Source organism: Polyodon spathula, chromosome 40, assembly GCF_017654505.1.
Source record: "Polyodon spathula isolate WHYD16114869_AA chromosome 40, ASM1765450v1, whole genome shotgun sequence".
Taxonomy (NCBI): Eukaryota; Metazoa; Chordata; class Actinopteri; order Acipenseriformes; family Polyodontidae; genus Polyodon; species Polyodon spathula.
Window position 1 is genome coordinate 2866839 of NC_054573.1, and position 27670 is coordinate 2894508.

Here is a 27670-nt window from a genome sequence, read left to right on the forward strand (position 1 = left end):
CCCCTCCTCACCCAATCCGTGAACCCCAATTCTACCTGCCACCCCCCTCCCCCCATTGTACCCCCCATGATTAATTCTCCAGTCTCCAGAGACCTATAAATGTTTTCTTTGAAATCTGCAGAGCGGTGGAAGAAGAAAAAGCGAGCGGAGAGAGAAAGTTCAAGAGGTGAAGAGGCTCAGCTGAGCTTCCTTCACTCCTCTCAGACTGCGAGACTCCGGGACGGGGCTTCACAATTCAACTCGGGGAAGGTTCAGAATGCGTCTGGATCATAAATTACCTTACCTGCACCCCCCCCCCCCCCCCACACACACACACACAGATACACAGACACATACACACAACGCACGTACATGTGCTCACAGACACATACACATTGGCACGCTCATTTCTGGTTACTATACTATGCATTTACAATGCTTCCCTGTGCTTTACCAGACCTCTCTGTGCTTTACAATGCTTCCCTATGCTTTACCAGACCTCTCTGTGCTTTACAATGCTTCCCTATGCTTTACCAGACCTCTCTGTGCTTTACAATGCTTCCCTATGCTTTACCAGACCTCTCTGTGCTTTACAATGCTTCCCTATGCTTTACCAGACCTCTCTGTGCTTTACAATGCTTCCCTATGCTTTACCAGACCTCTCTGTGCTTTACAATGTTTACCTATGCTTTCCCATACTTCTCTGTGCTTTCACTGTGCCTTAGTACACTTTGCTGTGTGTGTGTGTGTGTGTGAGAAAGAAATAGTTCAGAAATGAACTGAAGCTTATATATAATATATTACACTGGAATGAAAATCAACTGAGGTGTTTTTTGCTGTTAACATTTTCTGAACTATTTCTTACTTTCTTCCTCTCTGTCTGTTTCACCCCCCTCTGCTTTTGCGCTTTGAATTTGTTTTCTTGTTGATCCGTGGATTGCACACGGGGTCAGCGACAGGTCAGCGCGAGGGTGTCCTCTCCTTATCGCTCTCGAGCTGTCAGGGAGGGTGCGTGGCAGCGTGCAGGGCTCGAGGAGCGGTGATGCGGATCTTTCGTGCAGGGCCGCTCGAGGGCAAAAAAAATAAATACAAAATTATCGTAAAAACGAAAAGCAAATTGCCAACTTTGCAAAACTAGCAATAAGCGAAAAAAAAAAGATGCACCGAATGCTGGACGGGCTGTAAGATTATGAAATGCTGAATGACTGTAGTGCAAGAGCTTTTGTAAAGTGAAGGTCGTTGTTTCTCGTTTCTTTTTAAATGGAAACAGTTTTATGGTCTTTAGACCGAAATGCGTCATAGGCACGATTTTATTTTTATGAAAGTAAAAAACAAAACACAACAAAAAAAAAAAAAAAAACGGTGAATTCCTTATTTGTAAAAGCCTTGATGTTTATGCAAACCTCTGTCATCTCTTCCCGCAAAACTGGAACAAACTATTATTATTATTATTATTATTATTATTATTATTATTATTATTATTATTATTATTATTATTAATCAGAGCGATGGGAGATGCGAGTGTTATTGATCGCCTCTCCTCTCCTCTCCATACGGATAGAAACCAGAGATCATTCGGGTAATGTCGCTGTAGTTATCAGCAACCGCACAGCGCCTCGGAATTTCACATTTCACAAGTTCTGTGTTTTAAAAATAAATAAGTAAAGATTAAAAAAACACGTTGTTGTTGTTGTTGTTGACCCCCTCGGCTAATAGCTTCTCTTTACACAGCGCAGAGACCGCAGCCGGACGAATCAGTGAAGACAGAGGCACTGGAAGAGTTTTTAAAGTGGGGGTGCTGAAAGCCATTGAACAGACCTGTAACCGCTGTGCATGACGGAAGCCTTGCAAAGCCAGCACCCCGAGTTCAGCGCCCTTGAGCGGGATGCAGGGGACCGTCACCGAGAGCCGGTTCACAGTTTGTTTTGTGTGATTTGTAACCCTTATACAGGTTTACCCTCGCATTTGTGCAATCATTGTGTGTGTGCGCGCATAATGTGTTTGACTATTTAGAAAAAAATTAAAAAGGATGCTTTTTTTTCGCATGTTCGCTTTAAACGGTTCCTTTCAGGACGTTTCGAACAAAAATCCGCTTCTTCAGCTGTGTAAAGAAAAGAGACCGAGCGCCGTAAGCTTGTTAAATACAGGTGATGGTTAATATAGGTCATGGTTGTTACGGTTACTGTAATATTAGGGTACCGGTGACAGCCCCCACAAAATACGAAAATCACTCGTATAACAGAGTCTCGTTGTGACTGCTCGCTAATACCCCCCCCCGTCCCCCCCCCGCAACGCCTCGTGAAACTCAAGTGCTAGCCATTAACCTGAATGCTCATCCATTATCCTGCTGTTGCATTAAGCGCCTGCGATCATTTGTTTAATTGAATTTATTTGAAGGAAAGCGACGCGTTTCATCCCACCTCGCCGCTCTTCAATAGCCTGAAAGCCACTAGCTTTAGTACGCCTTGAAAAAAACAAACAAACAAACAAATAAAATAAAACGTTATTATTATTATTATTATTATTATTATTATTATTATTATTATTTTATTATTATTATTTATTATTATGTGTTTCTTAATAACATTATTTGTGGTTCTAAAGGAGTGTAATTTAAAAGCAATATATGATCTATATCTATATCTATCTATCTATCTATCTATCTATCTATCCACGTAATCAAATGCTTGGGCTGAAGACAGTACCCGAAGCCAAGCACGGTATAAACATATAAACTTTAATTTCATGTAAAACATTCCCAGGCTAGCAGGACGTGCATCGAATAGAAAATGCATCCTTTTCACAAACTTGCATTCACTTCTAAAATCTTGAGTTTGCTGTGTTTTAATCCCAGAGTAACCTACAATGACAGGCAACGAGCGCGCTGCCGTGACAAGAGACAGAAGCACGGAGTGCAAAACAAAGTATTTTTGGAAAGATACTAACGTGGGACTCTTTTTGCAAACCGTGCTGCAATATATATATATATAGAGAGAGAAAGAGAGAGAGTGAGAGTAGAAAGATGTGCGATCGATACCCGGTCAGGATTATTCCTAATTAAAGCGCAGTGGTTCTCTGAGCTATCCTGCACCGCGCTGTGCGCTACTGTCTGTCAGGGACTATGGTTCCCAAATCCTGCTCCCCCCTCTCTCCACATCCTCCCATCTCTCCTCTCCTTTTATTCAACGCTCCTTATTTTTATATCCCGGCCATGAGATTGATCACCGGCTAAACTGCAGATAGAATCACACGGCAAATTTCTACAGAAAGAATCCGGTTAAAATACCTAATGTTTTGTTTTTTCTTTTACTTTCTACACAAAGAATATGGGTTTAAAAACCAAAAATTTTGTTTGTTTAAAAAATGAATAATTATATTACTATTTATTATTTTATTAATATAATTATCATTATATTATAATAATACGGCACAAGAGAAATGGGTAGCCGCCAACGTCAAATCTCTACAACTTCCGACGCCGTAACTACGGTTTTAGTTTATTTGGCGCAGGTAGGGCTTAAGGAAGAGCATGAGAGTTATATTGAATATTTCTTTTATCTGGCGTCCTTTCAAGATATATTGATATAAATGAAGTTTACAATAAATAAACAATAATTATTTTTTTTTGAAAATAAACACAAAAGGAAAAAGTTTCGTTACATGTATATACACTATATTTATTCAGAATGGTACTTAGAGAGGTGAGAGAAAGTCCAGGAGAGCCTCTCTCTCTCTCTCTCTCTCTCTCCTCTCTCTCTCCTCTCTCTCTCTCTCTCCTCCATCTCCATCTCTCTCTCTCTCTCTCTCTCTCTCTCTCTCTCTCTCTATCTCTATATATATATATATATATTATATATATATATATATATATATTATATATATATATATATCATATATATATATGAAATGAAAACATAATAAAATAAAATTACCTGTACAAAATTACTACTTTATTAGTACTTTAATGAAGCCTTTGAATGAAGTCGCAAATGACGGCGCTGCCATACTGTCAAAATTTTCCTGCAGGAGACGGTTAATACATTTTAAAAGGAAGGATTCGTGTTATGTGTGTGTGTGTGGTGTTATATATTATTATATGCTATAGGCAAATAAACCATTATTAGTATAATCGAGAATATCATATATTAAATAATAATAATAATAATAAATGTGAATTAAAGCTGTCTTCGCGTATAAGTTATATTGTTGTTTATCAAAAGCTAAACTAAACATCTGTAAAATAAATAAATAAATACGCACACCTAATAAAATAAAATCAGCGGTTTATTTTATTTCCACAAATAAAAGTTTTTTTTGTTTTTTTTTTCCCTCAGACGTGTTTAGCTGAAGTTTGTTGAACGCCGGCTGACCTCTCCACTGTCTCGCTTATCTCCCCATCGCTCTCTCTCAAGGTGAAATCTGATCACTGTTCGCTGACAAATTGTCAGTTTTTGAACCCCCAACCCGCGCCCCCTCATCCCTCCCCCTTGTTCACGGAATCAGAAAAAATGTGAGAGTGGGGGGGACCAGCTAGCCTTAGCGAACCCGACCCCCCATGTGTGTGACTCAGTGTGTGTGTGTTTATGTGTGTGTGTGTCAGTGTGTTTGTGTGTATGTGTCTCAGTGGGTTTGTGTGTGTATCAGTGCGTGCATGTGGGTGTGTGTCTCATGCATGTGCATGTGTTGGGGGCTGTATTGAATCCTGGCCAGTGCTTCATTCTTGTCTCCTGTCTGTTGTCTCTTCTCTTAGAGTGGCCGGGCATGCGCTCCGACAGCATTCCTCGGATTCCCAACATCACTTACCAAACTGTAACAGCAACAGAAAAGTGTAATAAAGCACAGATAGGTATGGTAGAGCATACCTGTCTGTGCTTTACAATGCTTCCCTATGCTTTACCAGACCTCTCTGTGCTTTACAATGCTTCCCTATGCTTTACCAGACCTCTCTGTGCTTTACAATGCTTCCCTATGCTTTACCAGACCTATCTGTGCTTTACAATGCTTCCCTATGCTTTACCAGACCTCTCTGTGCTTTACAATGCTTCCCTATGCTTTACCAGACCTCTCTGTGCTTTACAATGCTTCCCTATGCTTTACCAGACCTCTCTGTGCTTTACAATGCTTCCCTATGCTTTACCAGACCTCTCTGTGCTTTACCATGCTTCCCTATGCTTTACAATGCTTCCCTATGCTTTACCAGACCTCTCTGTGCTTTACAATGCTTCCCTATGCTTTACCAGACCTCTCTGTGCTTTACAATGCTTCCCTATGCTTTACCAGACCTCTCCGTTCTTTACAATGCTTTACAAAAAAAAAAATAAATGTTGCTGAGTGTTTTACAGAACTCACGGGGGGGGTCGGGGGGGGGGGTGATAATAAATTCAAGGATTATTGGGGAGGGGGCAGTTCACCAATGACCCCCGTCATCACTCTTAATATGAGGGGAGAATGTAACATTCCCGTTTACCCCCAATTTCCCCTCCTGGGTGGGGGGAGGACAAGAATCACCCCCCCCCCCACACACACACACACACACTGTGATTTGACCCGGTACAGTGGGCACATGTATGGGAGCGTGTGCTGAATGAAACAGTAACCCCCCCCCCCAGACATGAACCCCCCTCAAGCACGGGGTGTGGGGCTCAACTTGTTAGAGTTGGGTAGGGGGCCAACTGGACTTAAAAAAAACACTGGGAAAGACAAAAACATCAAGAAAATAAAGAAGAGACTTCAAAAGGAAGAAAGAAACTACATAACATTGAAAAAGCTGGAAACCATTCTGTGTTGTTGAAAGAAAGAAAGAAAGAAAGATAGAAAGAAAGAAAGCATGTAAAAGCAGTACAGAGAGAGAGACACATAGAGAGAGAGACTGAGGCTGTTGCAAGAGATTTACAAAAAAACAAATCACAAAAAAACAAGGAGAAGAAATACAACAGAAATAACAGAATGTGTGATGAGAGGAGATAAGGGCTAAGCTCATCAACCACTAAAGCCACCCCTTCCCCCTCCCTCTCTCATACTACCTCTCAGCCCCTCCCAGTCTCTCCCAGTCCCCCCCCAGCCTCTCGCAGTCTCTCCCAGTCCCTGCCAGCCTCTTCCAGCCTCTCCCAGTCCCTCCCAGCATCTTGCAGTCTCTCCCAGTCCCTACCAGCTTCTCCCAGCATCTCCGTCCCTCCCAGTCCCTCTCAGCCTCTCCCAGCATCTCCCAGTCCCTCCCAGCCTCTCACAGCCTCTCCCAGTCCCTCCCAGTATCTCGCAGTCTCTCCCAGTCCCTGACAGTCTCTTCCAGCCTCTTCCAGCCCCTCCCAGCCTCTCATAGTCTCTCCCAGTCCATCTCAGCCTCTTACAGCCTCTCCCAGTACCTCGCAGCATCTCCCAGTCCCTCCCAGCACCTCGCAGTCCCTCCCAGCCTCTCCCAGCCTCTCCCAGCCTCTCCCAGCATCTCCCAGTCCTTCCATCACTCCCAGCATCTGCCAATCTCTCCCAGCCCCTCCCAGTCCCTCCCAGTCTCTCCCAGCTTCTCCCATTCTCTCCCAATCTCTCCCAGTCTCTCCCAGTCTCTCCCATTCTCTCCCAGTCCCTCCCTTTCTCTCCCAGTCTCTCTCAGTCCCTCCCAGTCTCTCCCAGTCCCTCCCATTCTCTCTCAGTCTCTCCCAGTCCCTCCCAGTCTCTCCCAGTCTCTCCCAGTCCCTCCTAAGCCTCTCTGATGTACACAAGTGCAGACTCAGCCCTGTGTTTTAATTGTTTAAGCTCTCCACATTGCAGCAGGGCTCTGCATCACACATCATTAATCAGGACTTCCCTGTGTAATGAGGGGTCCCTAAAGAAAGCGACACATTACTCCCGGGATTCTTCGAGGGAAGGGGGGGGGGGGGGGGGGGGGGGTAGCTTAGCCTGCGGGGGGGCAGATCTCTGGGACCCCCCCCCTAGAGACCTCAACTTAATTAGTAACGCTGTTGTTCGTCGTTGATTGGTCTGACGTATAGTCGGTTAGGGACGATCCATGCTAAGTAACACAGACACACAGTCAAACAGCGGTGGTTTCGTGTGTGTGCTGTGTGTGTGTGTGTGTGTGTGTGTGTGTGTGTGTGTGTGTGTGTGTGTCTCAGTGTGTGTGTGTGTGTGTGCGTGTGTGTGTCTCAGTGTGTGTGTGTGTGTGTGTATTTCCTTCACTCCTCCTTCCCCTTCCTATCATCCCTTTCTCTTTCATCCCTCTCTCTACTCAGCGACTCGCCAAAGCCCTGAGATTAAACTGCATCCTTGCTACATCCATCCATCCATCCATCCATCCATCCATCCATCCATTCATTTCTCTGACTGTTTTTATTAAAAAGATTAATGTGACATGTTTTATCTGCTCTGTGCAGAACCAGCGCTGCTTCTCAATAAAGAAACCAGAAAACATCTATCAACATCACTGTCATTGAGAGAGGAGAGGAGAGAGGAGAGAGAGGAGAGAGAGGAGAGGAGAGAGAGAGAGGAGATAGGAGAGGAGAGGAGAGGAGAGGAGAGAGAGAGAGAGAGGAGAGAGAGGAGAGAGGGGAGAGAGGAGAGAGGAGAGGAGAGGAGAGGAGAGGAGAGGAGAGGAGAGGAGAAGAGAGAGGAGAGGACAGTGGAGATGAGAAAGGAAAAGGGAGAGAGGGGAGATGAGAGAGGGGAGATGAGAGAGGAGAGAGAGAGGACAGAGGGGAGAGGAGAGAGAGGAGAGGAGAGGAGAGGGGAAAGGAGAGAGGATGGGGATGAGAGAGAGGGGCAGGGATAGAGAGAAGGATGGAGATAGAAGTGAGGAGGAATTAAGGGGTTAAGCTCTCATTTCTGTAAAAAAAGTAAAACAAAAAAATAAACCAAATGAAACAATAGGAGGTGAGTGTGTGTCTCTGTGTGTGTGTGTATGTTATGTGAGTGTCTGTGCCCCTCAGTATAATACAGGTCCATGATTCCATATCCAGTGATGCTGTGTGTCTGCCTCTGTGTGTCCATCTGTCTTGTGGAAGGGCAGGTTCATTAGGACCCTGCTGTGTGCTGTCCCTTATCCTGCCTGTCCATCTGTCACATTCAAAGGTTGTCCTCCCAGTGCTGTTAATGAGCTGTCCCATCCATCATGGAGGGGGGGGGGGGCAGGACAGCACCCACAATACTGAGCTGGGAGAAAGGGGGGCGAGACCCTGTGGTCCGATAATCTTATTTATTTATTTGTTAGTTTATTTATACTTTTTTTTTTTAGCAACTCCAGCATTCATCCAGTGAAAATGATTTCCAATTTTAAACACCTGGGCCGTTTCCAGCCTGCTGCTCTCTGAAGAGTGAGGGAGGCCCAATGCTGTGGCTCGTTATTTAAACAGCCAGTCAATTACTTTGTGAAGTATTTCTAGGGAGAGCTGAGCATCCCGCTCGTCCCTGGATAGAGAGCTGTGCGCTGGTCCTGAATTCTCTGTACTCGCCCCATTGCAGTTCCTATACCCGTGCTGCCCCTGCCTTTCAGTATAGTACAGAACCTTTATTGCAGTGCTGCTCTCTGTCTGCAGTGCCGCTCTCTGTCTGCAGTGCCGCTCTCTGTCTGCAGTGCCGCTCTCTGTCTGCAGTGCCGCTCTCTGTCTGCAGTGCCGCTCTCTGTCTGCAGTGCCGTTCTCTGTCTGCAGTGCCGCTCTCTGTCTGCAGTGCCGCTCTCTGTCTGCAGTGCCGCTCTCTGTCTGCAGTGCCGCTCTCTGTCTGCAGTGCCGCTCTCTGTCTGCAGTGCCGCTCTCTGTCTGCAGTGCCGTTCTCTGTCTGCAGTGCCGCTCTCTGTCTGCAGTGCCGCTCTCTGTCTGCAGTGCCGCTCTCTGTCTGCAGTGCCGCTCTCTGTCTGCAGTGCCGCTCTCTGTCTGCAGTGCCGCTCTCTGTCTGCAGTGCCGCTCTCTGTCTGCAGTGCCGCTCTCTGTCTGCAGTGCCGCTCTCTGTCTGCAGTGCCGCTCTCTGTCTGCAGTGCCGTTCTCTGTCTGCAGTGCCGCTCTCTGTCTGCAGTGCCGTTCTCTGTCTGCAGTGCCGCTCTCTGTCTGCAGTGCCGCTCTCTGTCTGCAGTGCCGCTCTCTGTCTGCAGTGCCGTTCACTGTCTGCAGTGCGGCTCAAGATCGTTTAGTATAAATGAGCCCGGCTAGTGTATTGTTTGCTTTCCATTCAGTACGCGTCTAATCTTCGTGGCAGCCGAGGACCCCCACAGGACTGCATCCCCGCGGGTGTCCGATTTATTGCACGTTTCAACTGCGCTATGTAATTACAGCATTACTCACTGGAACTGGGAGTGTGTCTGTGTGTGTGTGTGTGTGTGTGTGTGTGTGTGTGTGTGTGTGTGTGTGTGTGTGTGTGTGTGTGTGTGTGTGTGTGTGTGTGTGTGTGTGTGTGTGTGTGTGTGTGTGTGTGTGTGTGTGTGTGTGTGTGTGTGTGTGTATGTGTGTGTGTGTGTGTGTGTGTGTGTGGTGTGTGTGTGTGTGTGTGTGTGTGTGTGTGTGTGTGTGTGTGTGTGTGTGTGTGTGTGTGTGTGTGTGTGTGTGTGTGTGTGTGTGTGTGTGTGTGTGTGTGTGTGTGTGTGTGTGTGTGTGTGTGTGTCTCAGTGTGTGTGTGTGTGTGTGTCTCAGTGTTTGTGTTATTTTCTGTAGTGGTTATGGAGTTTAGAATGGAAATCTACACTCAATACAAGTCAATGCAAAGACTTATACACACTGTAGACAAATATCTGTCCGTCTGTCTGTCTGTCTGTGTGGAATCTTTCAACGAGTGTTTCCTTCAGCCCCAGTAACTTACTGTGTTGATTAGGATAGGAAATTCCCTCTCTATCCCCCCCCCCCAGTTGTAAATCCCAGTGCAGCCGTGCAGACAGATACACTCCCTGGACTCTCCATCCATCTCCCTGGCTTGGCGGTTCATTTTCCAGGATGGATGACTGTGTCGAATGTGGCTGAGCGGTAATTGAATCCAATCTGGCAGCCAGACTGGAGGCTTTCCCTCTACTCCTTCTCCCTCTCCCTCTCCCTCTTTTCCCTCTCCCTCTCTCTATCTCTCTCCCTCTCTCTATGTCCCTCTCCCTCTCCATCTCTCCCTTTCTATCTCTCTCCCTCTCCCTACTCTTCTCCCTCTCTGTTCCTACCCCCTAGTCTCTACTCTCTCTCCCTCTCCCCCTCTCCCCTATCTATCTCCTCTCTCTCCTCTCTCCTCTCTCTCCTCTTTCCTCTCTCCTGGTCGATTGGTGATGCATTTCTTTTCTCTAGTTGTCAGCAAAGCCATCGCTAGCTATCATTGAAGCACTGGAGCAATCTCCTGGCTTGAGAGACAGGCTATCCTTCAAACTGACTGCGTGTGTGTGTGTGTGTAAGTATGTGTGTGTGTGTGTGTGTGTGTGTGTGTGTGTGTGTGTGTGTGTGTGTGTGTGTGTGTGTTGATCTCAGAAACAATGTGTTGGTGAATGTCAGAGCAGACTCCCGCTGCACAGCAGTGTGATCCAGTCCTGCTTTCACTAGGAGTTTAATAATCAGACTCCCGCTGCACAGCAGTGTGATCCAGTCCTGCTTTCACTAGGTGTTTAGTAATAAGACACACCTGAGCTTGTTGCCTAGACACACTGGGGGCTGATCAAGCTGGTAGTAAAACCTGGACTGGATCACACTGCTGTGTGTGCAACAGGCAGTCTCGTCAGGGACGTCTCTCCCTGCACTGAAAGATTTGTTTTAAAATGTTTTTGTCTCTTTGTTCCCCCCCCCCCCCCACTGAACCCCTGATTGACAGCACCCCCCCGGGGGGCCTCACCCCAGTGGGGTGGGGTCCAGGTAAAGAGAACACACCCTGGACATGGCTGAATATTTGGCTGGGCTGGGTGCTGCAGATCCAATCATGCGCTCTGAAGATTAATAGCTGTGTTTATGACCGCGAGAACATTGATCAAGGGAATGGGCTTCATGGTAATGAAAGAGATTACTCACCTTCGACCAGCCCTGTCAACAACTGAATCAAAACAAGGAGAGAGGGGAGAGGGGAGAGGAGCTTATCTACGGGGGGGAGGGAGAGAGGGGGAGAGAGGGAGAGGGGAGAGGGGGAAGGCCTAGGAGGGAGAGTGGAGGAGATAGCGGAGAGGGGAGATGGGAGATGGAGAGTAGGGGAAGGAGAAGGAGAGAACCTAGAGGGGGAAGGGGGAGGGAGAAGGGAGGAGAGGGAGATGGAGAGTGGGAGAGGGAGAGAGGGAGAGGGGGAGAGAGGGAGATAGCGGAGAGGGGGGAGAGGGGAGGGAGAGAGGTAGAGAGGGAGAGAGGAGAGGGAGAGGGAGAGAGGGGGAGAGAGAGAGGGAGAGGGAGGGAGGGAGAGAGGAGGGAGAGAGAGAGATGGAGAGGGAGAGGGGAGGGAGAGCGGGACGAGAGTCCTCCCTCCCCTCTACCTCTCTCGAACGAGGGAGAGGGAGCGGGATCACCTCCTCACCCTTTCTCGAGTGGGAGGGGAATAGTGAGAGAGGGGGATCTAGATTGAGGGGGAGTGGGGGAGGGAGAACGTCCCTCTGAGGGGGTGTCGTAAAGGACAGGAGACAGAAAGAAACAAGGCAGTAAAATACTGTAACGCTGTGTCTTTTAAAGTTTTTTGCTTCGTTTGGTTTTGTTTTTATTATGTTAGATTCATTTCTATTTCGTATTATTATTATTATTATTATGCTTGCTAGGCTCACTGTGACTGCTAGGCTGCCCAGCTCAGCAGGCTGCCTTTGGTAGAATGGGACCACAGTGTGCCAACTATACCCTTCCCAAATGATCATCACTGGCAATGCAGACAGACAGACAGACTGGCAGTGATGCTACAATGGCAATGCCCCTCTGGCTGTTTTGAATAGGAAGTCTCCACTGTGTGTGAGTCACGGCCCTGTGCGTGTGGATATATTTATATAGAGTTGTGATGCGTGTGTTCCAGATGGATTTGCACCATGATGTTAATGGGTTAGTCACCTAATCACTGGTGTCCGGGACAAAACAACTCCACTCCACCCCCCCCCCCCAGTCCATTTCACAGGATTAAAGGGGGGGGTTGTATATATCTTTATTTGTATGTCTGCCTCGTCCTGTCTCTTGAATTCCCCCACTCAGTCTCTTTGAAGCCTCGTTGGCAGACTGGGGGTCTACAGTCTCGGGGTGTAATTTTCACAAATTGCCCAAGAATTTCCAAACAGCCATTAGCGTCCCATTCTACTGCCCCTTGACCCTGGGTTGGGTTTCAGGATAATGAGTTGATTGTGACAAGGGGGGTGGGCGGGGGGGTGTACCATGCTGTCACTGTGCCGTATTACACTGCGCTGTGCTTTTACTGTGGGACACTAAGGGTTAGTTTACACTGTTTTTTTTTTTTAATATACCTTACCAGACCTCTCTGTGCTTTACAATGCTTCCCTATGCTTTACCAGACCTCTCTGTGCTTTACAATGCTTCCCTATGCTTTACCAGACCTCTCTGTGGTTTACAATGCTTCCCTATGCTTTACCAGACCTCTCTGTGCTTTACAATGCTTCCCTATGCTTTACCAGACCTCTCTGTGCTTTACAATGCTTCCCTGTGCTTTACCAGACCTCTCTGTGCTTTACAATGCTTCCCTGTGCTTTACCAGACCTCTCTGTGCTTTACCTATGCTTCCAGACTGTGCTTTACCAGGCTTCTGTTCTTCCCTGTGCTTTACCAGACCTCTCTGTGCTTTACCATGCTTCCCTATGCTTTACCAGACCTCCCTGTGCTTTACAATGCTTCCCTATGCTTTACCAGACCTCTCTGTGCTTTACAATGCTTCCCTATGCTTTACCAGACCTCTCTGTGCTTTACAATGCTTCCCTATGCTTTACCAGACCTCTCTGTGCTTTACAATGCTTCCCTATGCTTTACCAGACCTCTCTGTGCTTTACAATGCCTCCCTATGCTTTACCAGACCTCTCTGTGCTTTACAATGCTTCCCTATGCTTTACCAGACCTCTCTGTGCTTTACAATGCTTCCCTATGCTTTACCAGACCTCTCTGTGCTTTACAATGCTTCCCTATGCTTTACCAGACCTCTCTGTGCTTTACAATGCTTCCCTATGCTTTACCAGACCTCTCTGTGCTTTACAATGCTTCCCTATGCTTTACCAGACCTCTCTGTGCTTTACAATGCTTCCCTATGCTTTACCAGACCTCTCTGTGCTTTACAATGCTTCCCTGTGCTTTACCAGACCTCTCTGTGCTTTACAATGCTTCCCTGTGCTTTACCACACCTCTCTGTGCTTTACAATGCTTCCCTATGCTTTACCACACCTCTCTGTGCTTTACAATGCTTCCCTATGCTTTACCAGCCCTCTCTGTGCTTTACAATGCTTCCCTATGCTTTACCAGACCTCTCTGTGCTTTACAATGCTTCCCTATGCTTTACCAGACCTCTCTGTGCTTTACAATGCTTCCCTATGCTTTACCACACCTCTCTGTGCTTTACAATGCTTCCCTATGCTTTACCAGACCTTCTCTGTGCTTTACAATGCTTCCCTATGCTTTACCACACCTCTCTGTGCTTTACAATGCTTCCCTGTGCTTTACCAGACCTCTCTGTGCTTTACAATGCTTCCCTGTGCTTTACCAGACCTCTCTGTGCTTTACAATGCTTCCCTATGCTTTACCAGACCTCTCTGTGCTTTACAATGCTTCCCTATGCTTTACCAGACCTCTCTGTGCTTTACAATGCTTCCCTATGCTTTACCAGACCTCTCTGTGCTTTACAATGCTTCCCTATGCTTTACCATACCTCTCTGTGCTTTACAATGCTTCCCTATGCTTTACCACACCTCTCTGTGCTTTACAATGCTTCCCTATGCTTTACCAGACCTCTCTGTGCTTTACAATGCTTCCCTATGCTTTACCAGACCTCTCTGTGCTTTACAATGCTTCCCTATGCTTTACCACACCTCTCTGTGCTTTACAATGCTTCCCTATGCTTTACCAGACCTCTCTGTGCTTTACAATGCTTCCCTATGCTTTACCAGACCTCTCTGTGCTTTACAATGCTTCCCTATGCTTTACCAGACCTCTCTGTGCTTTACAATGCTTCCCTATGCTTTACCAGACCTCTCTGTGCTTTACAATGCTTCCCTATGCTTTACCAGACCTCTCTGTGCTTTACAATGCTTCCCTATGCTTTACCAGACCTCTCTGTGCTTTACAATGCTTCCCTATGCTTTACCATACCTCTCTGTGCTTTACAATGCTTCCCTATGCTTTACCATACCTCTCTGTGCTTTACAATGCTTCCCTATGCTTTACCACACCTCTCTGTGCTTTACAATGCTTCCCTATGCTTTAACCAGACCTCTCTGTGCTTTACATGCTTCCCTATGCTTTACCAGACCTCTCTGTGCTTTACAATGCTTCCCTATACTTTACTTTACCAGACCTCTCTGTGCTTTACAATGCTTCCCTATGCTTTACCATACCTCTCTGTTTTTTACAATGCTTCCCTATGCTTTACCAGACCTCTCTGTGCTTTACAATGCTTCCCTATGCTTTACCAGACCTCTCTGTGCTTTACAATGCTTCCCTATGCTTTACCAGACCTCTCTGTGCTTTACAATGCTTCAGACCTCTCTGCTTTACAATGCCTCCCTGTGCTTTACAAGACCTCTCTGTGCTTTACAATGCTTCCCTATGCTTTACCAGACCTCTCTGTGCTTTACAATGCTTCCCTATGCTTTACCAGACCTCTCTGTGCTTTACAATGCTTCCCTATGCTTTACCAGACCTCTCTGTGCTTTACAATGCTTCCTTGTGCTTTAAAATGTCTCTTTGTGCTTTATATTGCTTCCCTATGCTTTACCACACCTCTTGTGTTTTACAGTGCATGCTGACTAGACCTCCCTGTGCTTTACAATGCCTGTCCTGATGCTTTACCAGGAAAAGGTCTTCTATACTGCTGTACAATTGCTGGTGCCCTAATGATGTATCCACAACCTCTAACATGTGATACACAATATTATGTGTTCCCTGTGCTTTGTGTGTGTGTTTGTCACTGTGCTCTGCAAACACACACGCAAGCACACCACACCACAAACGACTAACCACAAGAAGAAACATCTAAAAACAACATACAACTGTGTGTGTGTGTTTGTGTGTGTGTGTTTTTGTGTGTGTGGTTGTGTGTGTTTGTGTGTGTGTGTGTGTCACTATGTGTCAGCGTGTTTTTGTGTGTGTGTGTGTGTGTGTGTGTGTGTGTGTTTGTGTTTTTTTCCAGCAGGCCTCGTTCAAAGCCTCAGGCCACAGTAGCGTGTCGTCAGGTTTCAGGCGCCTCGCTGGTGGGCTGTGCTCGGTGCCTGACTCCCCGCCCCCCCCGTTTCCTGTATTTAGTCTGCCCCGCTGCCCGGAGGGACGAGGGCAATTACACCAGCTCTTAAAGGGGAAGTCCCTGGGCTCTTAAAGGGGAAGTCCTTGGGCTCTTAAAGGGGTCTGCAGACTCTCCGCGGCGGCAGCATGACTGTGACCTCCCTTCCTATCTCAGGGGACCCTCGTTATAAAATGGGGGGGGTGGGTGGGGGGGGGTGTAAATTATTGTGGGTCCCTAATAACACTTTACTATGGTAATTTGGCAGTTTTCTCATCATGCTTTTCCCACGAGTATACTCTGCGATTACCAGGGTTTAGCATGGATTGTTTACTATTATTCCTTACAATGCTTCCCTATGCTTTACCAGACCTCTCTGTGCTTTACAATGCTTCCCTATGCTTTACCAGACCTCTCTGTGCTTTACAATGCTTCCCTATGCTTTACCAGACCTCTCTGTGCTTTACAATGCTTCCCTATGCTTTAAACCAGACCTCTCTGTGCTTTACAATGCTTTACCAGACCTCTCTGTGCTTTACAATGCTTCCCTATGCTTTACCAGACCTCTCTGTGCTTTACAATGCTCCCTCTTTACCAGACCTCTCTGCTTTACAATGCTTCCCTATGCTTTACCAGACCTCTCTGTGCTTTACAATGCTTCCCTATGCTTTACCAGACCTCTCTGTGCTTTACAATGCTTCCCTATGCTTTACCAGACCTCTCTGTGCTTTACAATGCTTCCCTATGCTTTACCAGACCTCTCTGTGCTTTACCTATGCTTTATGCTTACCAGACCTCTCTGTGCTTTACAATGCTTCCCTATGCTTTACCAGACCTCTCTGTGCTTTACAATGCTTCCCTATGCTTTACCAGACCTCTCTGTGCTTTACAATGCTTCCCTATGCTTTACCAGACCTCTCTGTGCTTTACAATGCTTCCCTATGCTTTACCAGACCTCTCTGTGCTTTACAATGCTTCCCTATGCTTTACCAGACCTCTCTGTGCTTTACAATGCTTCCCTATGCTTTACCAGACCTCTCTGTGCTTTACTGTGCTTCCCTATGCTTTACCAGACCTCTCTGTGCTTTACTGTGCTTCCCTATGCTTTTAACTGAATAAGCTAAGATAAACCAAATAGAGGAGAGAGGGGGGTTGGGGGGGGTCTACTCTGTTGCACACACACGACCCCCACCGAGTTAACGTAAAAAAAAATAAAAACAATACAACAACAACCCATCAAACAGCGAGCGAAACACAGAGAGAGAAATGAAGTCCACAGTGGCTCTGCAGAGGAGCGCCGAGCCCGTTTGAAAAACCGATAGCAAGCACAGCAGAGAGCAAAGAGATTAAAAACAAAGACAGGACGAGCAGGGGAGAGACAGCGCAGGGCAGCAAGGAGGGAGAGAAGGGTTTCAAAGTACACGGTACTCCTTTGTTGTTGTTTGGTTTTTTTTTGTCTTTTCTCAAAATGAGAGACGCCTGAGTTACAAAGTTAGAAATAAACCAAATGATAGAAATACATAAAAGAAGTTTAACCTTTGCAAAAAAAAAAGAAATTGCACTGTATTGTACTGCTCTGTATTGTATTGTATTGTTCTGTACTGTATTACACTGTACTGTATTTCTATGTATTGTATTGCTCTGTATTATACTGTTCTGTATTGTACCATTCTGTACTGTTCTGTATTGCACTGTATTATACTGTACTGTATTGCTCTGTTCTGTACTGTGCTGTATTGCTCTGTACTGCTCTGATTTGTATTGCTCTGTATTGTGCTGTACTGTATTGCTGTGTATTGCTCTGTTCTGTACTGTGCTGTATTGCTCTGTATTGTACTGTGCTGTATTGCTCTGATTTGTATTGTTCTGTTCTGTACTGTGCTGTATTGCTCTGTTCCGTACTGTGCTGTATTGCTCTGTACTGCTCTGATTTGTATTGTTCGGTTCTGTGCTGTACTGTATTGTTCAGCTCTGTATTGTATTGCTCTGTTCTGTACAGTGCTGTATTAATAAGGGTTGTCTCCTCTCTGTTGGTTCTGATATATTTAGTTGCAGGCTGCTTTGGGCTCTCAAGACTGTGGGCTGGACCTGAAGACAGTAGAACCACAAGACACTGGACCTGAACACAGCAGAACCACGGGACACTGGACCTGAACACAGCAGAACCGTGGGACACTGGACCTGAACACAGCAGAACCACAGGACACTGGACCTGAACACAGCAGAACCGTGGGACACTGGACCTGAACACAGCAGAACCACGGGACACTGGACCTGAACACAGCAGAACCACAGGACACTGGACCTGAACACAGCAGAACCGTGGGACTGGCTTCACAGCCGGGTAGGAACCACATTAATATATTACAACTGTGGTTCTGATAGACAGTGGAACACAGAACCACACACACTGTCCGCCGGCATTTTAATCTGAGGGAACACAAAGCTGCTTTCTGGCTTGGAGTTTGGTTTCAGGAGAGTAGCGCTGCACGGCACACCGGGGGAGACTCTGGGTTTGATTCAGCACCTCAAACTAGGTCTCCCAGTGCTCTCCTGGGACCAGCTTTCAAGCCGCTGTTTGTAAGAGAGCAGATTCGTGTTCCCCCAGATTTAGACACAGTTCAGACTCCAGTGCAGCTGCCCTATACTGTGTGAGTTTCTAACCCTGGTAGACACCTCACAATTAAATTCAATGATGACGTTTGAAGGCTAAATAAAAGCCCCCTCTGCTCCACCACCCCCCCCCCCCCCCAGCTGTGAATAGCTGTCATTTCTAAGGGGGGGGGGGGGTATTGTTACTGGAAAGGGGCAAATAGTTTTAATCAGAATGACAGAGCAAAATCAATGACTGTTTTTTTTCATGAAGAAAGCCAGGACATTCCAATCATACTGAAGAGGCTTCTGCTCACATTTCCAATCACTGCTCAATAACAGGGCAATAGGTCTGCGTTATATCGAGGGGCAGGGCAGCTGCAATGGGGTGAGGCTGCTAGGACAGGACCACAGTGTGCGAACTATGCCCTTCATATCTTCAGTGGCAATCCAGAGAGTGGCACTGCAATGACAATGCAATAATGTTTCTGTGCTTTACCAGACCTCTCTGCGCTTTACAATGCTTCCCTATGCTTTACCAGACCTCTCTGTGCTTTACAATGCTTCCCTATGCTTTACCAGGCCTCTCTGTGCTTTACAATGCTTCCCTATGCTTTACCAGACCTCTCTGTGCTTTACAATGCTTCCCTGTGCTTTACCAGACCTCTCTGCGCTTTACAATGCTTCCCTATGCTTTACCAGACCTCTCTGCGCTTTACAATGCTTCCCTATGCTTTACCATACCTCTCTGTGCTTTACAATGCTTCCCTATGCTTTACCAGACCTCTCTGTGCTTTACAATGCTTCCCTATGCTTTACCAGGCCTCTCTGTGCTTTACAATGCTTCCCTGTGCTTTACCAGACCTCTCTGTGCTTTACAATGCTTCCCTGTGCTTTACCAGACCTCTCTGTGCTTTACAATGCTTCCCTATGCTTTACCAGACCTCTCTGTGCTTTACAATGCTTCCCTGTGCTTTATTGTGCTTCTTTACACTTTGTTGTGCTTTTACTATGGGACACCTTTATAAAACTACACCCAGCCCTAATCATAGCAGCGATGTTAATTGTTTAACACAGCAGAGACCTAACCAACAATTATCAAACGCTTCCAAGCATAATCTATTCTTTTAAAAACACAAACGACAGAAAAAGGCTTGAATTAGATTCTTCAGCCATCTGGTCATATTTTTACCCCCTCCCTCCCGCCCCCTGCCATCTCGCGAATGCCTTAAAATGATGGATGAGATAGGCACTTCTGGGGGTCAGAAAGGGTCATGACCTCACAGCAGGAATCCCGCCCCCAAGAGTCCTCAAAGTACCCCCCGGGGGGGGGGGGGGTGGAGGGTGGTGTCACCAGGGTAGCAGAATGTCCAGAATCATCGCGGGCACAGACTCCAAACCTTCAGGAATCCTGAATAAGTTCTACAATTGGAATGAATTAACAAGACCCAGGTTCTGGGCCTCATAGTCTTTCACTGCTCTCCAGTAAGAGGTTCGGTTATCTGCGGTACCTAGAAGATAATCCCCGGGTCTCAGAAGAGTCCTTCAACGCTCATTGTGTGAGTGTGCATGTCCATGTGTGCAACTATTCTGCAACATCCACCCACACACACACTTTGAGGGTTTCAGTCCGCTGCACGACACACCGGGTGAGACTCAAGGTTTGATTCAGCGCCTCAAACTAGTCTTCCCGGTGCTCTCCTGGGACCAGCTTTCAAGCCGCTGTTCCTGAAAGAGCGCCTTTGTGTTTAGCTTTACACTAAATCGCTAAACCTGGTTTAATTCACAAAGTGGCAGCAGCAAGTGCAGAGACCCTGGTTTATGGAGGGATAGCTTTTCATTGATGAGAAGGGGCTGGACGGAGCACAGCTAATCACGTTGAGATGCAGCTAGTACAGAGAGTGAGAGAGGGAAGGAGAGAGGAAGTGAGAGAGAGAAAGGGATAGAGGGAGTGAGAGGGAGACAAGGAGTGAGGGAGAGACAGGGAGTGAGAGAGGGGGAGTGGTAGAGGGAGTGAGAGGGAGACAGGGAGTGAGAGAAGGAGTGAGAGAGACAGGGAGTGAGGGAGTGGTAGAGGGAGTGAGAGGGAGACAGGGAGTGAGAGAAGGAGTGAGAGACAGGGAGTGAGGGGAAGTGAGGGAGTGAGAGGGGGAGTGATAGAGGGAGTGAGAGGGAGACAGGGAGAGAGAGAAGGAGTGAGGGAGAGACAGGGAGGGAGGGAGTGAGAGAGGGAGTGAGAGGGAGACAGGGAGTGAGGGGAAGTGAGAGGGGGAGAGAGAGAGGGAGAAGGAGTGAGGGGGTAGTTGATATCACTCCTGTACTGCACCCTGTCTCCTATAAAGCAGGGTCCAAAAATATGGATTAATAAATGGATCTGTTAAATATATAAAAATGACATTGGAATAATATTGGAATATACTTTTAAAACAGATTGAGCCTCACTCTTTCTCTCTCAGGAAGAAAGACAAGAAAAAACAGCAAAAGCTGATCTTACAGGACTCAGAGAGAGAGAGAGAGAGAGAGAGAGAGAGAGAGAGAGAGAGAGAAGAGAGAGAGAGAGAAAGTGAGTTAAGCGATGCTCGTTTCAGACAAAGAGAGAGGGGGAGAGAGAAAAAATAGAAAACAGAAACTTTAAGTCACGATTTGCGCAAAACAATGGCGCAGGATAACAGCTGCTTCTCTCCTGACAAAGAGAGACACACACTGAGACGCACGCACACAGGGAACAAGGGAGCCCCGCTGCCCCTCCACAGGGGTACAGGCTCCCAAAATACCTCTCCTTTTGAAGAGGGTCCCGGGACATCACTATGACCGAACGACGACCTCCCCTCTCCCCCTCTCAGTTTTCTGACAGTGGAATAATGCACAGTGCGGATTCCACACACAGGGAGGGCAGGCAGCGGAAACAGCTTGTGCGTGGGTGGAAGGGTAAAGAGTTTTGCACAATCGATATTCCCAAGTTTCTCAAATTCCCGAATTGTTTCCGTACCCCCTTTTCAGGTTCCTGGATCCCCAATGCGGGATATAAACTGATGCGTTCAATAAACAGTGACCCGTGTGTATAGCACTGGAAACGAACTCGGTTTGTATTTGATTTGAACTAGCGTCTTGTTCAAGATCAGCTGAGCAAAAACTGGGCCCCCGGGACCCCGGCGGGAGGGAACTATTTCAAGACTCAGTTAGTCGACGAGCCTTGGCCTGCGCGACTGCCCCGACTTGTCTGAGTCCTCTCCATCGCGAATGCTCTGCCGTTTATATCGGGGTCCATTTCAGTAACTGGATTAAAAGGTTGGCAATACTGACACCCTGTGGCTAGAGAGGGACTTGCATGCTTAAAAAAAAACTTTTCGACGCATAGGCAAGCACAGAGAGGCCTGGTAAAGCATAGGGAAGCATTGTAAAGCACAGAGAGCTCTGGTAAAGCATAGGGAAGCATTGTAAAGCACAGAGAGGCCTGGTAAAGCATAGGGAAGCATTGTAAAGCACAGAGAGGTCTGGTAAAGCATAGGGAAGCATTGTAAAGCACAGAGAGGTCTGGTAAAGCATAGGGAAGCATTGTAAAGCACAGAGAGGTCTGGTAAAGCACAGGGAAGCATTGTAAAGCACAGAGAGGTCTGGTAAAGCATAGGGAAGCATTGTAAAGCACAGAGAGGTCTGGTAAAGCATAGGGAAGCATTGTAAAGCACAGAGAGGTCTGGTAAAGCACAGGGAAGCATTGTAAAGCACAGAGAGGTCTGGTAAAGCACAGGGAAGCATTGTAAAGCACAGAGAGGCCTGGTAAAGCATAGGGAAGCATTGTAAAGCACAGAGAGGTCTGGTAAAGCACAGGGAAGCATTGTAAAGCACAGAGAGGTCTGGTAAAGCATAGGGAAGCATTGTAAAGGACAGAGAGGTCTGGTAAAGCATAGGGAAGCATTGTAAAGCACAGAGAGGTCTGGTAAAGCATAGGGAAGCATTGTAAAGCACAGAGAGGTCTGGTAAAGCATAGGGAAGCATTGTAAAGCACAGAGAGGGATGGTGAAGTATATTGAACATGGCAAACCAGTAAAGGGGAAAAACTGTAAAACTGAATACAGTGAAGGATTTTAGAGCAGATCCATTATAAGACATTGTGTTCTGTTACAGCCAGATCCACAGTTTAAAAATAAATAAAACAAAAGCCTTTGAAGAAAGATAGCATTTTATTATTCTTATTTCTGTACAAAAACTAAATCAAAAGTAAATTTATTAAAAGCACTTCAAACATTTCACTGAATCACAAATCTGAAACATGACATCCCAGTAATCGGTTGTTCATAATTTGAAGAGAAAGTTTACAAGATTAAAAAGAATGAAAAACAGGGTGTTTAATAATTACATTAATAATAATAATAAATTATCCATTATTATCCCCCCCCCCAGTTCAAAAAAATGTTAAGCCGAGTCCTAGGCAGGCTGACAGGGACTGTTCTGTCCGTCAGGGCTGTGCTGTGCTGTCCTGGGGGCTGGCTGTTCGGACTGAACGATGCTTTTAAGAAGGCTTCCCGACAGTTTTATTAATAGCAGCCCATTCCCTTTAATTCCTGCACGGCAATTCAGCAAGTTATAAAAATCGGATTCTCAAAACACAGAGGCTCGTGGTACAACAGCGCCCTCTGCTGACAGGAAGTGTGAACTGCGCCGCTACCCTGCAATGCCAGCGTGCTTTTTTTCTGTTTTAAGGTTCTTTTACTGGAAGGGAAAAACAAAGTTTTATTGATACAAATCATGCTAGTAAAACGGTGTGATCGGGTACTACTACTCAGCACCCCAATTTTTTTTTTTTTTTATTTTTTTATTTAAACCGAAGTTTAATAGGTGTCTAAACATAAAATTAACAGCAGGAGCTGGCTAGCTGTAAGGTAACCACATCATTTTCATGGGATCGTATGCATCGGGGTTAAGGGTACAATTTATTTAGAAATTCTCGGTTTTATCGCGTGACGCCGTCTGGTACAAAATGACAAGACACTGTGGGGAAATTCTCATGGAAAGGAGTAACTATAAGCAGCACAGTACACAAACGCAAGGGGAATTCACAGTAAGAATTCCATTCAGATAAAACACAGTACTGGTGTTGACTCTTACATCAGGATCGCACTGCTGGGTTAACAATCAGCTCTGTGTGTCAAAATGAGCAGAATTCTCCCTCCTCCTTCTCCTCCTCCATCCTGTGGGTGCAGAACAATACCCCGACTTGATTTGAGTTGAATGAATCAGACAATGGTCTCTGCATGAGAATGTTCTGTTCTGTTTTTTGTTTGGTTAATTTTATATGATTTAATTTTTGTATTTATTTTAATGCCCAGCGGGGGGGGGAGCAACGAAACACTCCGGTGAGGGATTGGAATACCGGGATCTCATTGGTCGATGAACGTCACGAAAACTCCTTCCGGGCTGCTTCCAGCCAATCACCGACCTGCTTATTGATTTGCTGGAGAAAACAAAAAGGAAAAATAAATAGGTTGCACCAATGTCACATCACATCACAGCACAGCACAGCGCTGAACAATTACAGGAAGTAGAATTGCAGTGTATAACAATGAAATCAAGAAAGCTTTTTTTTTTTTTTTTCTTTTAAGCTGTACACAAAAAGGCTTCAATGATAATTATATCAGATCAACAGCGAGAGAAACTTAACATAATGTTAATGGTGCCAGCCCACCCCCTGGTTCCCAGTGCTCCCAGTACGCAGTTACCTGGCGGGCCAGTGTGAGCGAGGGGGGGTCCTGGGGCTGGGTGGGGTTCATGTCCGCACAGTGGGCCGTGCCGTTGATGAGAATGGCGCGCTCCGAACGAGATCGATCCTTCAGCACCCCCAGCGCGTGCCAGGGGTCAATATCACCTGGGAACAGAGAGATGAAAAGTCAAGACTCCCGTCACACAGCCCGACTTTCACTGCTAGCTTGATCAGCCCCAGCGTGTGTAACTGCAAGGGTACACTGCTGAGTGATGAGCATGTCTCTCAGGTCAGGGCTGATCTCGCTTCCCCCCCTCCCCCCTCACCGTTGACGAACAGGATCCTGCTGGATTTGGGGTGGTCCGCCCCGTAGAACTCGTTGGTGAACGTCACTGCGGACTCCACGCTAGGCGGGGATATCCCAAACACCTGGGAGCAGAGCTGGAGCTGGGAGCGCAGAGACAGGAGGGGGGAGAAGGGGCAGCGCGGGTCCTCACAGGTCTGATCTAGAGCGAGAGAGAGAGAGATTGAGATAGAGACAGAGGTAGAGTTAACACACACACAGACACACACACAGGATTGTCCTCACAGTATCCAAACTCTGTGCAGGTCTGGTAGACCCACTGCCGCTCCCCAACCCCGACCGGGTTGATCTGAGTGTCCTGCAGCTCTGCCAGGCTATTCTGAAATGAGGAGTCGAGACAGGACAGCGCCATGCGGGCCAGGTAATCCTGAATAATACACAGGAAGAGCGGAGAGAGGATCAGAGTAACACACACACACACACACACACACACTGACTGCAGGGGTGAGTAAAACTGCAGCACAGACACAATGACACCCAGACACACCACAGGTCACAAATCGCTGTTCCTTTCACACACACATCCTTTCAGACAGGCAGTGCCCCTCCCCTCGTACCTTGAGCACGTGTGTGAGTCTCGTGTAGCTGGATTCCCCCTCGCCCCCCCCAGCCATGAGATTACAGACAGCGGCGATGTCATATCCTGCGGTCTCACGGTTGTACTGCACCGTGCCCATGAAGATGTCAGCCAGGTTCGAGACCAGCTCGCTCTGATCCTCCGCCAGGTCTAGCGACCCGCAGCACAGGAAGTCCTTCTGCAGCTCTGACAGGTTCCCCGCCTTCAGCTTGTCGTCCACGGCGTGGAACCCGGCGGACACCGCCTGCAGGCACTGAGGGGGTTAAAACACGCGTGTGAGAGGCTGGGGAGCGTATTGAATCGATCCCCCAGGCCCAGTCAAGCGTGCGCAGAGTTCTTCCTGTTGCTTTTGACATCACTTCCCCTGCCTGCTTAAGATCTCTCTATGCACAGTCACACCCGGTTATAAAAAACAAAACAGTAATAATAATAACAACAATATGGCACACTTGGATGCAATGCAGTTCCTGTTCAAACAGGATGTAAGAGATACAGCACAGGATTTTCGGTTCACTGGTTTAATTGTTCAGTGGATTATTTGTGTTTTTAATCACCACTTGGCACCAATCAAGTCAAAACTGGAAAGATTTCTCTTTTTAACACAGAGGCAGCGCTCACCTTATCAGAGCCCCCGACCACAGGATTGGAGAGACTCTCCGCAACGACCTGGAACCACAGAGAGAGAGAGAGAGAAAGAGAGAGATCGAAACAGAGAGAGAGAGAGAGAGATCGAATCAGACAGCTGAACTGGTTTTGATTCAGACTCTGGGTTTGATTCAGCACCTCAAACTAGGTCTCCCAGTGCTCTCCTGGGACCAGGTTTCCAGCCTCAGAGAGCGGATCCAGTGTTCCCTCGGTTCAGCTTTTGAAGATGTTTTTGCACAATTCTGAATCCCGCCGATAACGTTTCCTTTCTCTCTCTCGCCAGATTTGAAATTCTCCCCCCTTTAATTTGAATAGCTCTTATAACCAGATTAAAAGACCCGACCCACCTTGTTGTAACCCGTGAAGTCCAGCTGGGCTCGGACTGGCGCGGAGGAGGCAACCGCAGCGAAGACCAGGTGGGGAAACTGAAACCAAAGGGGTCGGAATCAAGGTTTTAGAGGCACAACAACTGCTGCAATTGTTCAGAGGGAAGGACAAAGGTCTGTTACCTTGAGTCTGAACCAGGCAGACAGTGAACCAGGATAGGAGCCGCCAAAGCACAGCCAGGTGTTGTTACGAGTCAGATTGAAGCGCTGAGTGATGTACAGGTGGAAGGATGACAGGTCTGTGAGCCTACAGAGAGAGAGAGAGAGAGAAGCCAGGCTTCAATCAGACCAGAGCAAACACAAACCAACCCCAACCCACAGCCTTCCCATAGACAGAGAGAGTCTTCTGACACCAAAACTGTTCTGTTCAGGATCCCCCCCCCCATCACTCACGCCTGCTGGCTGGACAAGAACCGGATGTTCTCCTGGCTCAGCCCGTCCGGGTTGATGCTGGCGCCGTAGTACCGGTGCTCTAGCGCCACCACCAGGGCATTGTAGCGCTGCGCCATCTCTACATGGTGACCTGAGGAGAGAGAGAAGAAGAAGAGGTGAGACTGGAACTACATAGAGAGAGAATTTAGATACACAGATTCAGAGACAGAGAGAGCGAGAGAGAGAGAGAGAGAGGGGCAGATTCAGCTCTCACCAACTCACCTGACAGGACCGAGTACTCCGAGATGGAGGACTCGCCCCCGATAAACAGGAACACTGGACCCTGCGGATTCCAGAACCCATCATTCACAAAGAACCGCTGAGAGAGAGAGAGAGAGAGAGAGAGAGAGAGAGAGAGAGATTAAATAGTGCTGTACCCCTCTGTTCTCTCAGTTACTCAGACAGGTGAGGATGTTTGTTACCTGGGGGAAGGTGAGGTTGTTCTGCCTGTTGAAATGGTCCAGGGGCTGCCACAGTGTCTCCGCTTTCGGCCAGGGTCCCCCGGGCACTAGAGGGCGTCCTCCCACCCCGTACAGCTGCAAATGCTTGCGGGCCCTCAGCTCCTGGGACCAGCGCACCTGCTCTTTGATCTGTCGGAACACCTTCCCTGGGAGAGAGAAGAACGAACACACCCTGGTGAGGGTTAGCATGCAGGACCCAGTTCCCCAGACTACGCTGTATTCAATTAGCACGGTAACATGAGCAGCCCAGCAGCCCAGCAGCCCCCCCCCCCAAAAAAAATACACTTCTCCCACAGTTATACTCTGCAGTTACCACAGTGTACCCTGGCTTGCCATGTTCATTAATACACTCCACCACACCTCTGTGCTTTACAATGCTTCCCTATGCTTTACCAGACCTCTCTGTGCTTTACAATGCTTCCCTATGCTTTACCAGACCTCTCTGTGCTTTACAATGCTTCCCTATGCTTTACCAGACCTCTCTGTGCTTTACCATGCTTCTCTATGCTTTACCAGACCTCTCTGTGCTTTACAATGCTTCCCTATGCTTTACCAGACCTCTCTGTGCTTTACAATGCTTCCCTATGCTTTACCACACCTCTGTGCTTCCCCATGCTGTCACTGTGTTGTATTACATTTTGCAGTGTTTTTACTGTGAAACTTGAGATAACGCTCCTCTTACTCGGTCACAGGACGCAATTACAGAATGTTTTTTTGTATTTTTTTGCCAGGGAATAAACCAGTCCTGTCAGCAGTGTTTGAGTTGCTGTGAAATCGCTGACTCGCCTGCATTTTGTAGCTTCTCCTATTTCTCAGTGGAGGAGATGCTGTTTGGAGTAATGAAGTGAATCAGTGATCGGGGGGGGGGGGGGGGGGGGGGGGGGGGGGGGAATGGTTAAAGTTCATCGTTGATGTTTGAACGCAGCAGAGTGGAACCGCTGGGTTTTATTTCCAGCAGTTGGTGGGAATCGGAGCGCTTGTTTGAGCTTGGTTTGAGTCACAGGACTGACTGAGTCAAACTTGAAATGCAGTCACAAGAGCACACACGCTTCCCCAAGCTGGAAACAATGAAACACACGAGCCCTTGCAACAGCATCCCACAGAAACAGCACAGTGTAATACAGCAAAGCACAGGCAAGCATTGTAAAGGACAGAGAGGTCTGGTAAAGCATAGGGAAGCATTGTAAAGCACAGAGAGGTCTGGTAAAG

General features: G+C 47.2%; 1 protein-coding gene and 1 long non-coding RNA gene across 2 annotated transcripts in view; one reads left to right on the top strand and one right to left on the bottom strand.

The window, feature by feature from the left end:
• The first annotated feature begins 994 nt into the window (after positions 1 to 994).
• On the top strand, positions 995 to 4529 carry LOC121304905. The gene is made up of 3 exons (XR_005948006.1): positions 995 to 1341; positions 1711 to 1890; positions 4314 to 4529. It is a non-coding gene; the product is annotated as an uncharacterized LOC121304905 (long non-coding RNA).
• Positions 4530 to 22060: 17531 nt separating this feature from the next.
• Positions 22061 to 27670, bottom strand: part of LOC121304889 (thymus-specific serine protease) — a 6674-nt gene continuing 1064 nt past the window's right edge. Inside the window, exons 2-12 of the mRNA XM_041236309.1 lie at positions 26423 to 26607; positions 26223 to 26319; positions 25962 to 26091; positions 25692 to 25815; positions 25530 to 25607; positions 25156 to 25203; positions 24518 to 24790; positions 24186 to 24327; positions 23923 to 24102; positions 23616 to 23761; positions 22061 to 23350 (exon numbers count right to left, since the gene is read on the bottom strand). Of these exons, the coding sequence (XP_041092243.1) occupies positions 23294 to 23350; positions 23616 to 23761; positions 23923 to 24102; positions 24186 to 24327; positions 24518 to 24790; positions 25156 to 25203; positions 25530 to 25607; positions 25692 to 25815; positions 25962 to 26091; positions 26223 to 26319; positions 26423 to 26607 (1460 nt within the window). The 3' untranslated portion in view covers positions 22061 to 23293. The remainder of the gene's footprint in view (positions 23351 to 23615; positions 23762 to 23922; positions 24103 to 24185; positions 24328 to 24517; positions 24791 to 25155; positions 25204 to 25529; positions 25608 to 25691; positions 25816 to 25961; positions 26092 to 26222; positions 26320 to 26422; positions 26608 to 27670) is intronic.